This window comes from Scomber japonicus, chromosome 6 (genome assembly GCF_027409825.1).
Source record: "Scomber japonicus isolate fScoJap1 chromosome 6, fScoJap1.pri, whole genome shotgun sequence".
NCBI classification, from domain to species: domain Eukaryota; kingdom Metazoa; phylum Chordata; class Actinopteri; order Scombriformes; family Scombridae; genus Scomber; species Scomber japonicus.
In genome coordinates this window covers 37,333,212-37,346,324 of record NC_070583.1, presented here as the reverse complement: position 1 = coordinate 37,346,324, position 13,113 = coordinate 37,333,212, and the positions used below count along the sequence as shown (strand labels likewise).

The 13,113-nt window shown below is 41.9% G+C and overlaps 2 protein-coding genes across 2 annotated transcripts in view; both read right to left on the bottom strand.

Moving 5' to 3' along the window:
• Positions 1 to 2,728, bottom strand: part of LOC128360009 (tripartite motif-containing protein 16-like) — a 9,137-nt gene extending 6,409 nt beyond the window's left edge. Inside the window, exon 1 of the mRNA XM_053320323.1 lies at positions 1,106 to 2,728. Within this exon, the coding sequence (XP_053176298.1) occupies positions 1,106 to 2,728 (1,623 nt within the window). The remainder of the gene's footprint in view (positions 1 to 1,105) is intronic.
• Positions 2,729 to 8,381: 5,653 nt separating this feature from the next.
• Positions 8,382 to 13,113, bottom strand: part of LOC128360008 (exocyst complex component 3-like protein 2) — a 24,223-nt gene continuing 19,491 nt past the window's right edge. Inside the window, exons 12-14 of the mRNA XM_053320322.1 lie at positions 12,458 to 12,613; positions 11,218 to 11,339; positions 8,382 to 8,794 (exon numbers count right to left, since the gene is read on the bottom strand). Of these exons, the coding sequence (XP_053176297.1) occupies positions 8,503 to 8,794; positions 11,218 to 11,339; positions 12,458 to 12,613 (570 nt within the window). The 3' untranslated portion in view covers positions 8,382 to 8,502. The remainder of the gene's footprint in view (positions 8,795 to 11,217; positions 11,340 to 12,457; positions 12,614 to 13,113) is intronic.

The following is a 13,113-nucleotide window of genomic DNA, read 5'->3' as shown; positions in this document are numbered from 1 at the left end:
GAGAAGTATGGAGAGCCAAATGGGACAAAATGCTTTATTCAGAGGTGGAAAAAGTACACACATTTACAGCAGTAAAAGTACCAATACAGCAAAACATAAATACTCCATTACAGTAAAAGTACTGCAGTATTATAGTGATGTAGTATGCAGTATTACAGTAAAAGTACACAAGTATTATGAGTGATGTAGTATGCAGTATTACAGTAAAAGTACTACAGTATTATGAGTGATGTAGTATGCAGTATTACAGTAAAAGTACTGCAGTATTATGAGTGATGTAGTATGCAGTATTACAGTAAAAGTACTGCAGTATTATGAGTGATGTAGTATGCAGTATTACAATAAAAGTACCGCAGTATTATGAGTGATATAGTATGTAGTATTACAGTAAAAGTACTGCAGTATTATGAGAGATGTAGTATGCAGTATTACAGTATAAGTACACACGTATTATAAGTAATGTAGTATGCAGTATTACAGTAAAAGTACTGCAGTATTATAAGTAATGTAGTATGCAGTATTACAGTATAAGTACACAAGTATTATAAGTAATGTAGTATGCAGTATTACAGTAAAAGTACTGCAGTATTATAGTGATGTAGTATGCAGTATTACAGTAAAAGTACTGCAGTATTATGAGTGATGTAGTATGCAGTATTACAGTAAAAGTACTGCAGTATTATAGTGATGTAGCATGCAGTATTACAGTAAAAGTACTGCAGTATTATAGTGATGTAGTATGCAGTATTACAGTAAAAGTACTGCAGTATTATAGTGATGTAGTATGCAGTATTACAGTAAAAGTACTGCAGTATTATAGTGATGTAGTATGCAGTATTACAATAAAAGTACTGCAGTATTATAGTGATGTAGTATGCAGTATTACAGTAAAAGTACTGCAGTATTATAGTGATGTAGTATGCAGTATTACAGTAAAAGTAAAGTTGAATATCACTATTAGCATGTCAGCTGATCTCTGAGCAGCTCAGAAACATGGAGACAAAAACATGAAGAATTACAACATCTGACACATGAAGTCTGAAATGACTTCTGTCTATTTCACTTTACATAACTCAGCTGTGGCTCCAATACAAACATAAAGTCCAGCATAGAGAGGCTGAGTGAATGTGGTCTGGACTCTGTGGAGGAGAGTCATGGTTTCAGAGACGCTGTAGAAGGACAGAATACCTGCTCCGTGATCCAGGTACACTCCGACTCTGGAGGAACGAGGACCTGAGACGGGAGTTTCAATGTTGTTGAAGTAAAATACATAACAGTTAGTGTCACAATGTAAAGACCAAGATTTGTCATTACGTCCAAATAGAGATTCATTTCCTGCTCTGCTGGTATTCTTGTATGCGACTGCTACATAAACTCCTGTGGACCATCCCGTTAACCATCCTCTCCACTCCACCTCCCAGTAACAACGTCCAGTCAGACTCTCTCTACTCAGGACCTGAGGATAGTTAGTGAATCTGTCTGAATGACTAGAATAAGACTGTGGACCTTTATATTCTACTTTTCTGTTCCCCTTAGATAATAACAGCCATGTGTATACTGTGTTTGGATCCAGAGTGATTTCACGTGAATATTTTAAGAACTCAGCTCTGGTCTTGGGTGGTTGTGGCAGTAAAACGTCCACTTGAGTCACTGCCAGTGAGATGTTTGTCCATTCGTCCCTCAGGATGTCCTGTAGTTTATCTCTGAGCTCTGACACAGCTGCTGTCACATCCTCAAAGTATCTGAGAGGACGGATATTGATGCTGGATGAGTCTGTAGGTTCACTGAGTTGTGACACTGAGGGGTAGTTGTGTAGAAACTGGTTGTGATCCTCTGTGTGTGAGAGCTGCTTCAGTTCAGCGTCTTTCCTCTTCAGCTCAGTGATCTCCTGCTGCAGCTTCTCCTGAAGCTCTTTGACTCCACTCACTTCAGTTTCCTGCTGGGATCTGATCTGCTGCTTCACATCAGAGCTTCTTTTCTGGAGGAGACGGATCAGCTGAGTGAAGATCTTCTCACTGTCCTCCACTGCTTTATCAGCAGAGCGACTGACGGCCTCCACCTCCTGTTGAAGCAGCTTCACATCTTTCTCTCTGTCCTGGATTCTCTGCTGGATGTTTAGTCGACTCACCTCGAGCTCTCTCTGCCTCTCAGTCCTTTCTGCTGCAGCTGGGACTGTGTCGTGGCCTTTATGATCCTCCATAGTGCACAGATAACAGATACTCTTCTTATCTGTACGGCAGAATATCTTCATCACCTCATCATGATGAGAGCAGATGTTCTCCTGGAGCTTCTTGGAGGGCTCCACCAGCTTGTGTTTTTTAAATGTAGGTGATTCATAGTGAGACTGGAGGTGATTCTCACAGTAAGAGGCCAGACACACCAGACAGGACTTGAAGGCTTTCAGCTTCCTCCCAGTGCAGAAATCACAGGCCACATCTTCAGGTCCAGCATAGAAGTGATCAGCAGGAGCAGCTTGGAGTCCAGTCTTCTTCAGCTGCTCCACTAAAGCTGCTAACATGGTGTTTTTCTTCAGGACAGGCCTCGGTGTGAAGGCCTCTCTGCACTGAGGGCAGCTGTAGATCTTCATCTGATCTTCTCCATCCCAGAATCCTTTAATACAGCTCATACAGTAGCTGTGTCCACAGGTAGTAGTCACCGGATCCTTCAGTAGATCCAGACAGATCGAACAGGAGAAGGTTTCTCGGTCCAGCTGATCTCTCTGCGCCATTTCAGCTCTCAGAGGCAACGACTGTCTGAGTTTCACTTTCTGTTTGATCATGTGATCCTGCAGTGAATGCAGCCTGACAGCTGTGAGCTGAGTCACATGTTGGTTACACCCATCTACAAACTGTAGATCTGAAGGGAGAGAACAAGGAACTCTGATCCCAGAGTGGAGCTTGTTGTGTTTAAAGAACAGGGACGGTTATCAGGACGAGGAGCCGCACTGTGGTGTGTTTCCTCATTTACAGTAAAGTCTCAGTTAAAAGTTGCTCAACATTTAACTTTACTGCTATGTACAAATACTCCATTACAAGTAAAAGTACTGCAGTATTATGAATGATATAGTATGCAGTTTTACAGTAAAAGTACTGCAGTATTATGAGTAATCCTCCTTAAGTAAAAGTACATAAGTATTGTGAGTGATGTAGTGTGCAGTATTACAGTAAACTAGTACTAGTGAAACTGCCTATTTAACAAGTGTAGTTACACACTGTGACCACCAGAGTGCAGCAGACTTATTTCAAACCTGAAATCAACAGTGAATAGTGACGTCAGAAATGACCTCCACACATGAACACCACCACACTAAATCTTGTTACACACCTCATACAGTCTTCTCATGAATAGTTTATACAAATGTAACAGCACTCCTTGTCCAGCAGGTGTCGCCACGTCACCATCAAACAACACAATGAAACATCTGTTGGAGTCATTTCACTGTGTCGCTTTCAAACAGCAGAAATAATATACCGGCCTGTAATGCTTCTGAGTTGTATAGGTAAACTTTATTATCATCAATAGTATTGGTCAAAAATGTGTTAATAGATGACAATAAATGCACATATAATATTCTTAGATTCTTGTTTAGTGGACAAATGCTGCACTGAAGAAATACGTATGTGTAAAAAACTGAGGCTAACATATTCAGAATAACTGTTATCAGAAATTATAAAGTTAAATTGAAACTACATTTAGTTTATTAATCCTCCTGTTGTCCTTGAGTCAAGGAAGGAAGGGAAGGAGGAAGAAGGAAGGAAGGAAAGGAGGGAGGAAGGAGGGAAGGAATAAGGAAGGAAGGAAAGGAGGGAGAGAGGGAAAGGAGGGAGGAAGGAAGGAGGGAGGGAGGAAGGAAAGGAGGGAAGGAGGAAGGAAAGAAAGGAAGAAGGAAGGAAAATAGGGAGGAAGGAAGGAGGGAAGGAAGGAAAGGAAGAAAGAAGGAAAGGAGGGAGGAGGGAAAGGAGGGAGGAAATAAGGAAGGAAAGAAAGAGAGAAGGAGGTAAGGAAGGAAAGGAGGAAGGAAAGCAGGAAAGAAGGAAGTAAGGAAGGAAGGAGGGAAGGAAGGAAAGAAAGGAGGGAGGAAAGAAGGAAGGAAAGGAGGGAGGGAGGAAGGAAGGAAGGAAAGGAGGGAGTAAGGAGGGAAGGAAGAAGAAAGGAAAGGAGGAAGGAACGAGGGAAGAAAGGAAAGAAAATGTTATTATTTAAACCTATTTTTTTCTTATGGAGGCAAATGAACCCTTAAACATTTGGAAGGAAAAATAATAATTAGGGCTGTCAAACGATTAATTTTTTAAATCGAGATTAATCACATAGTTTCCATAGTTAATTGCGATTAATGGCGTTTTGAATTGCATGTTTAAAATCCTGTTATTTTCCATTTGAAGGCAGTTTTAAGCCCATAATGTAAAGCATTTCTTACCAGAGTGTCTTAACTGGGAATCAATCACGGCTCTGCTGCGACTCCCACACTCCAAAATGGTCCTTTGGTGGAGCTGAGGCTCGCTTGGCTGCACCTGGGTGTTTAGCGTGGAGGTGCTAACTCAAACTCCACGTACTCCGGTGGTAGTTAAACTCCGTTTGACACAGGTTGCATTTTACTTTTGACTTGTCAACTGAAGCGTCTGGAAGTGTTTTAAAGTTAAACAAGCCGTTCAAAAGTCCAGTAGCTCTCTTACTTTCCATCAGCGCGGTAGGTTTACTGCAGGAGGCCACTTCAAAGCATAGCGCTACAGCTAGAGGAGCCGTCTACGGGGGAGTAGAAGGGACAAAAAGGCTTGACACATTAAAATGAGATTAAAAAAAATTAACGTGTTATGGATTGCATTAATCTAATCGTGATTAACGCATTAACGCTGACAGCCCTAATAATAATTTATCTTAATCTTCTAATTTTTATTTGAACCACAGATTTAGTTAAACAGCACCTTTATTAATGACATCTGTGTCACGGCCATTAACTCCTGGATATAATATGTATTAATATGTTTTAAGCATGTCTGTCTGTTCTCTAATAAAGAACAGAATCAGCCTGCAGAGGCCTGAAGGTGTTTATATGAGTTTACTTTCTCACCAGTGTTTTATTAATGTGATTAAAATCTCTCTTTGGTGGTGCATTCAGGGACACTCCGTCATCCGAGAGTTCGATGTGAAGTCTGACGCTTCGGGTGATAAATAGTAATATTTTATTTTAAGTGCTTCTTAAATCTGTGTTGGTGTCTAATAAAGCAGCACAATGTGGTTTTTTTATTAACATTAATATTCAACATTTCAGTGCTTTTTCATTTGTCAGTGTGTATAAAGTCCTGTATGATGCACGTGACTTACAAATTATTATAATACGTTTGCTTTTATTATGTTAATGACAAATGTTTATGATAATTTTTTGTGCAAATGTGCCAAAAAAAACAAACAAACAAAACTGAATCTGTTAAATTAGGACGCAGTGAAAATGTGACATCTTTCAATATTTTTTAAATATATATATTTTATTGAAATATTGACATTTTATAGACAAAACAATTAATCTAATCCAAAAAAAAAGAACAGCAGATTAATCAATAATAAAGATCTAATTTGGATTTCAATCAAGTTTTGAAATTTAAACCCAGATAACAATTTTGACATTAAAGCGAACAACAATGTAATTTTCAGATTTCAGATTTTTGTTTAACAGACATGAACTGAAATGTATTAAAAGATTATTTATAAAAAAAAATGACTGACAGGAGTTTAAATTTATTTTATTTATGAGTTAAAGTCAGAAGATGCAGAATAAACTGAAACTATAAGACAGGGGTGTCAAACTCATTTTCATTCAAGGGCCACATTCAGACCAATTTGATCTAATGAGGGCCTGGATCATTAAAGAGATGGAAGGAAGGAAGGAAGGAAGGAAGGAAAGATGGAAGGAAGAAAGGGAGGAAGGACAGATATAAGGAAGAAAGGAAGGAAGGAAAAGAAGGAGGAGAAGGAAGAAAGGAAGGAAGGAAAAGGAGGAGGAGAAGGAAGAGTAGACAGGAATGAAAGACGGAAGGAATAAAGGAAGGAAGGAAGGCAGGCAGGCAGGCAGGCAGGCAGGAAGGAAGGAAGGGAAGATGGAAGGAAAAAAGGGAGGAAAAGAAGGAGGAGAAGGAAGAGTAGACAGGAATGAAAGACGGAAGGAATAAAGGAAGGAAGGAAGGAACGAACGAACGAACGAAAGATGGAAGGAAGGAAGGAAAATAAGACAGGAAGGAAGGAAGGAAGGGAAGATGAAAGGAAGGGAGGAATAAGGAAAGTGGGCCGGATCGGACCCCTCGGCGGGCCGGATCTAGCCCACGGTCCGCATGTTTGACACCCTTTGCTATAAGATTGTATTTCCTCTTCTTGCCTTCTAGTTTTAACCTGTTCAGACACTTTAAAAAATCAACACTGTGAAGATTATTCAACCACGAAAAAAAAAAAAAAAAAAAAGAAATAATAAATCTATATTCATCTCTGTATCACCACATATATAATAAACCTCATCACACCAAAAGCTTGAACTATAATCACTCCTTTAAATACAATCAGCATGATGGAGACTCAGATCATCGTCTAGTACCTTCGATTGATTTTTTTTTTTTCCTTGTATCATGTGCAACAATAAAACTACTAACTCCAGGTATGAAGCTTCTCCGAGTCCGAACTCCTCTCTCTCAGCTCTCAGTTTGTTGATGTGGCGGTCCCGATAATCTGATCTGATCAGCCTCTGAGTCCCATAATGCACTTCAGTCCATCTCAGCACAACACAGGACAGCTTTTTTTTCATTTTCCTTTTATTGATCCTGTATAAAGTGCTTTTGAGTTCCAAGTCCTGATAATCCTGCAGGATCACGCCGAGAAAAAAAAAAAGAAAGAGATCCCGAATCAAACACCAAACGGCAATCTGTGGTCTTGTTTGGTTTCAGTCTGAAAAAGAAAAGTTGTGGAGGCCGATTTTACATCCGTTCGATCTCAACAGCGTTTGAAACCATAATCTGATTATTCCCGACAGCAGGTCCGAGCTGTGAGGTGGTTTTTAGGCTAGTGGCCACAGTCGGTACTGCAGCTCACATCACAAACCACTAAATCACTCATCCTGAATCAGAATTAAGTCGAAAAACAAAAACAAAAATAACAGAGTGGTTAGCCTAGCCTAGCACAAAGAGTGGAAGTAAAGGGAAACTGTTAGCCTAGCCTAGCACAAAGACTGGAAGTAAAGGGAAACTGTTAGCCTAGCCTAGCACAAAGAGTGGAAATAAAGGGAAACTGTTAGCCTAGCCTAGCCTAGCACAAAGAGTGGAAGTAAAGGGAAACTACTAGCCTAGCCTAGCACAAAGCCTGGAAGTAAAGAGAAACTGTTAGCCTAGCACAAAGACTGGAAGTAAAGGGAAACTGTTAGCCTAGCATCAGAAAGGAAAGAAAACCCACCATCCAACCACTCTGAGTCTGTCTGCTTTACATGTCGTTAGCTTTGAAGCTAATCATTACCCAATATTTCCCTAAATTAAGTCAAGTTTATTTAGCAAATCAACAAGTTTAACAAACTCTGAAATTAATTATTATGTTGCTAACATCTTTTTTGATTTCAACATTTCCAAAAAGGAAATTTCAGAATTTTAAAATAAATATTTCAGTAAATTGAAAAGTTCAGTTAACGTCTGCGTTGTCGTGTCTGTAGATTAATGATCCATCGATCGATTAAAACATTTTTAATTTTAGTTTTTATCACCATCAGGGACTTTCTTCTTTTCTTCTTCTTTCTCGTTTCATAAAAAATGGAGTGAGACCTCTCATTAGTTTTATCAGAGAAGATCTTTGACATAAAAAATCTGAATTAAAAATCTGAATAATTACAATTTAATCTGTTGGACATTTAAACCAACGAACATATCAAACTTCTTCAGAGTCAAACTTCAAGAAGGAAACGAGATATTTTGTTTTTTTCTGCCGGAAAAACTAGAAATTAATGATTTTGAATGAATTTGCTGTAATTTGATCACAGGCTGAGTTTTTTATTGTGATATTTGGTTTTGAAGCAAATCTAACAGGAGACAATAAACTCATTTTTTGTCGGGTATGGAAAATACTTATTTCTTCGTCCATTTCTCGTGCTGTTTTCTGACTGAATGACCGTCATGACTTGTCAAAGAGTAGAAGAGTAGAGTTAACTGAAACAACTGATCTTAACTGAAACAACTGTACGACTGTGAAAATGGAAGAAAATGGAAATATGGAGATTTATGAGCAAATAAGGAAACGAAAGAGAGTTGACAGGTCTGTTGTAGAAGAGAGTAAAAAAGCTCTTTCTCTCTTCTGTTTCTGCTGTGACTCGTTAGTGTTGCTAAGCTGTGATTGGACAGCTGTAGTTTGGATGGGAGGGGCTTAGCAAACAGTTAATTGATTAAACCACAGCAGCTTTGTTTTCATCCAAACAACCAAGCTTCAACTCCCGGCGTTAAATTCCCGTCAGGATTGTCTCGATAAAGATCTGAGCTCGGCGGTTCAGAGGCCGTCGTCGGGGTTGTCCTGGACGGGCGTTCGGGCTTTGGGTCGCCGCGGCCGCAGCGAGCTGAAGCAGGACGAGGCGGTGAGGGCGATGCGGCTCAGGCCAACGTTCAGGCAGTGGACCTCGGAGGTGACCGGCACCTCGGCGAAGAGGGCGCGGTCCCGGGACATCCGGATCGAACCGCCGCCGTCGGTGCTCTCGATGTCTTTGACGATGTTGATGATCTCCTGACGCTCCGCCTGGCGGGTCATGCCGCGGATGTTCAGGATGGCGGACACGTGCTTCTTCCTGAACACAGATAGGAGAGAGATGAGGGAACAAACAGGAGGTGTTACTCGACATGATTTTACAGGACTTGAACAGAAACGTCACACTGGAGTTCATGTAGATACGAAAAGCTTCAGCAGACTAAAGACTGGTGTATAAGTGTGTATGTGTGTGTGTGTGTGTGTGTGTGTACCTGGTATGGTGTGTGTATATGTGTGTGTTCATGTAGATACGAAAAGCTTCAGCAGACTAAAGACTGGAGAGATGCTTCTGTCATGTCTCTACAGTAAATATGAAATATGCTCGGTAGCATCCGCCTCACACAGAACTACTCTCCAAAGACTGAAAGCATGACCAAAGTCTTCCTAATGAAGGAACATGTCACCCGGTCCTTCATTTTAAAGAGTTTGTGACGTGTTGTCAATAGTTTTTAGACAACAGCAGTGTTTCCTGTTGAGCTGTGGTGGAAGTATAGTAACAAAAAGACTCTGGCACTAAAAACACTGTAACGGGGCGGCTGTGGCTCAGGAGGTAGAGCGGTCGTCCTCCAATTGGAAGATTGGCGGTTCGATTCCCAGCTCCTCCTCTCCACATGTTAAGTGTCCTTGGCAAGACACTTAACCCCAAATTGCTCCCGTTGCTGCGTCAACAGTGTATGAATGTGAATGAATGGTTAAATTCCCCCTGATGAGAGCAGGGGAACGTACCAGCTCTGGGGTTGAACAGGAAGTGATAACCAATACGAGCTGTTGTCGTCGTCGGTAGAGTTCATGGTGAGCCGAGATGGACAGACAACACATGAGCCGCTTAACGTGACTTTGTTTTCGTGTGGTCGCTCTTTAGAGTTTTTAAATGATCTCGGCTCACCATGAACTCTACGGACGATGACAACAGCTCGGATTGGCTGCTCCCCGTTATCACTTCCTGTTCAACCCCGGAGTTGGTACATTCCCTTTCTGGTTGATGGTTGATATTTGTAAATTTGTCTCAAGCTTTGTAAAAGTGTTTTGTGTCTTGTTAATTTGATTTCTGAAATGTAAATTAGTTTCGGGACTTGTAAATGTGTTATGGTAATGTAATTTTGTTTTATGATACTCAGCTCAACTCAACTTTATTTATATGACACTTTAAAACAACCACAGCTGAAACAGAGTGCTGTACATAAATAGATAAAAACAACACAGAAACGTAAAACAATTAACAGGAAATAAATACTAAAATAATTAAAAATAATCACTAAAAACAAACCATAAAACACTAAAACAGGAGCAGAGTCTCATGCACCGTTGAAAGCCAAGGAATAAAAATGGGTTTTAAGAAGAGTTTTAAAAACAGACAGTGAGGAGGCTTGTCTAATATTTAAAGGAAGCTCGTTCCATAATTTAGCAGCAGCTACAGAAAAGGCTCTATCCCCTCTGAGCTTACGCTTTGACCTCGGTACCTCCAGCAGCAGCACGTCAGCTGACCTGAGGCACCGAGCAGGAGCGTGGGGGTGAAGGAGCTCAGAGAGGTAGAGCGGGGCCAGTCCATTTAAAGATTTAAAAACAAATTAAAGAGTGTAAACATATGTAAAAATGTTTTCCAAAATGTAAATTTGTCTCAAGCTTTGTAAAAGTGTTTCACATGTTGTAATCTTGGTTTGCACCTCGCGGGCCACCGTATTTGAGCCATTAGATCAGGGGTGTCAAACATGTGGCCTGTGGGCCAGAACCAGCCCACAGAGGGGTCCAATCCGGCCCATTTTCCTTCCTGTGTTCTTTTCCTTTCTTCCATCTGTCCTTCCTTCCTTCCTTCCATCCTTCTATTTGTCTTTCCTGCCTTTCTTCCCTCCTTCCTTTTGCCTGTCTTTTCTTCCTTCCCTTCTTATTTCCTTCCTTCCTCCCTTCCTTCCGTCTTTCATTCCTGTCTACTCTTCCTTCTCCTCCTTCTTTTCCTTCCTTCCTTTCTTCCTTCCTTCTATCTGTCCTTCCTTCCTTCCTTCCTTCCTTCCATTTGTATTTCCTGCCTTTCTTCCCTCCTTCCTTTTGTCTGTCTTTCCTTCCTTCCCTTCTTATTTCCTTCCTTCCGTCTTTCATTCCTGTCTACTCTTCCTTCTCCTCCTTCTTTTTCTTCCTTCCTTTCTTCCTTCCTTCTATCTGTCCTTCCTTCCTTCCTTCCTTCCATCCTTCCATCCTTCTATTTGTCTTTCCTGCCTTTCTTCCCTCCTTCCTTTTGCCTGTCTTTCCTTCCTTCCCTTCTTATTTCCTTCCTTCCGTCTTTCATTCCTGTCTACTCTTCCTTCTCCTCCTTCTTTTCCTTCCTTCCTTCCTTCCATCTTCTTAATGATCTGGCCCACATGAGATCACATTGTTCTGTATGCGGCCCTTGAATGAAAATGAGTTTGACACCTCTGCATTGGATGAACAGTAACAGGAGTAGGTGGAAGCGTCCGGTGTGTTTCGTACCTGACGTCTGGAAACTCTCGGACCAGAACTCCGACCTCCATCTGGATGGAGGGGACGTCCTCCAGCTGGATGATCTCTGAGATGTGAGACAGAGCGCTGTCCAACCAACTGGATGGAGACTCCTAAAAAAAAAAAAAAAACACAAAGGCAGCCGAACGTTAATGAGACTCAACACTTACTGCAAATCTAACCGCTGTAATTATAGAGCTCTACATCATCAGACACATGCAGTACACTGATACACCACCAGGGGGCGTTTTAATTCAACATGCAGTACACTGATACACCACCAGGGGGAGTTTTGATTCAACGTGCAGTACACAGATACACCACCAGGGGGAGTTTTAATTCAACGTGCAGTACACTGATACACCACCAGGGGGCGTTTTAATTCAACATGCAGTACACTGATACACCACCAGGGGGCGTTTTAATTCAACATGCAGTACACTGATACACCACCAGGGGGAGTTTTAATTCAACGTGCAGTACACTGATACACCACCAGGGGGAGTTTTAGTTCAATGCTGTCAATCAGTGAGACAGTTTTGAAGCCTGGATTTTGTCCTTTTGAAGTAACATACTTCCTTCTTTCCTTCACCCCTCTTTCTTCAATTTTTCCTTTGTTCTTCCCCTCCTTCCATACTTCTTTGCTCTCTTCTTTCTTTCTTTCCTTCCTTCCTTCCTCTTTTCCTTCCCTCCCTTCCTCCTTCCCTTTCCTTTCCTTCCTTCCTTCCTTCCTTCCCTCCTTCCTTCTCCTTACTCCTTTCCTTCCTTCCTTCCTCCCCCCCTCCCATCTTACTCCTTTCCTTCCTTCCTTCCTCCCTCCCTCCCTCCTTAGTCCTTTCCTTCCTTCCTTCCTCCCTCCCTCCTTACTCCTTTCCTTCCTTCTTTCCTTCCTTCCTTCCTCTTTTCCTTCCTCCCTTCCTCCTTCCTCCTTTCCTTCCTTCCTTACTCCTTTCTTTCTTTCTTTCGATATTTCCTCCCTCCATCCTTACTCCTTTCCTTCCTTCCTTCCTCCCTTCCTTCTTCCCTCCCTCCCTCCTTACTCCTTTCCTTCCTTCCTCCCTCCCTCCCTCCCTCCTTACTCCTTTCCTTCCTTCCTTCCTTCCTTTACCTGAGGACAACAGGAGGGTTAAATCAAAGATCCTAAACACTCTGGTCGTAGCATCAGTTAAAAGCGCACTGTTCCATCTCAGCCACTAGATGGAGCCACAGAGCTCATATTTCCCACACTCACCAGGTCCTTGAAGAGGACTTTGATCTGTTTGCCTTCGTCTCGGAGCCGGCCGGCCATCCTCTTCCTCATCTTCATGGAGGTGCAGATGATTCTGCCGCGCATGACGGAGCGGAGATACTCGGTGACGACGCGGCGGTGGACCTCGGCCACCAGCAGCTGAGGAAGAGGAGGAGGAAGAGGAGGAAGAGGAGGAGGAAGAGGAAGAAGGAGGAGAAGAGATGATGAAGATGAAGAGAGAGACACTCAACTGACCACAGACTGGTCATCATAAAAATGTGGGGTGTGTGTGTGTGTGTGTGTGTGTGTGTGTGTGTACCTGGTAGGGTGTGTGTGTGTGTGTGTGTGTGTGTACCTGGTAGGGTGTGTGTGTATGTATATGTGTGTATAAATATGTGTACCTGGTAGGGTGTGTGTGTGTGTGTGTGTGTGTGTGTGTGTGTGTGTGTGTGTGTGTGTGTGTACCTGGTAGGGTGTGTGTGTGTGTGTGTGTGTATGTACCTGGTAGGGTGTGTGTGTATGTATATGTGTGTATAAATATGTGTACCTGGTAGGGTGTGTGTGTGTGTGTGTGTGTGTGTGTGTGTGTGTGTGTGTGTGTGTGTGTGTACCTGGTAGGGTGTGTGTGTGTGTGTGTGTGTACCTGGTAGGGCGGGCTG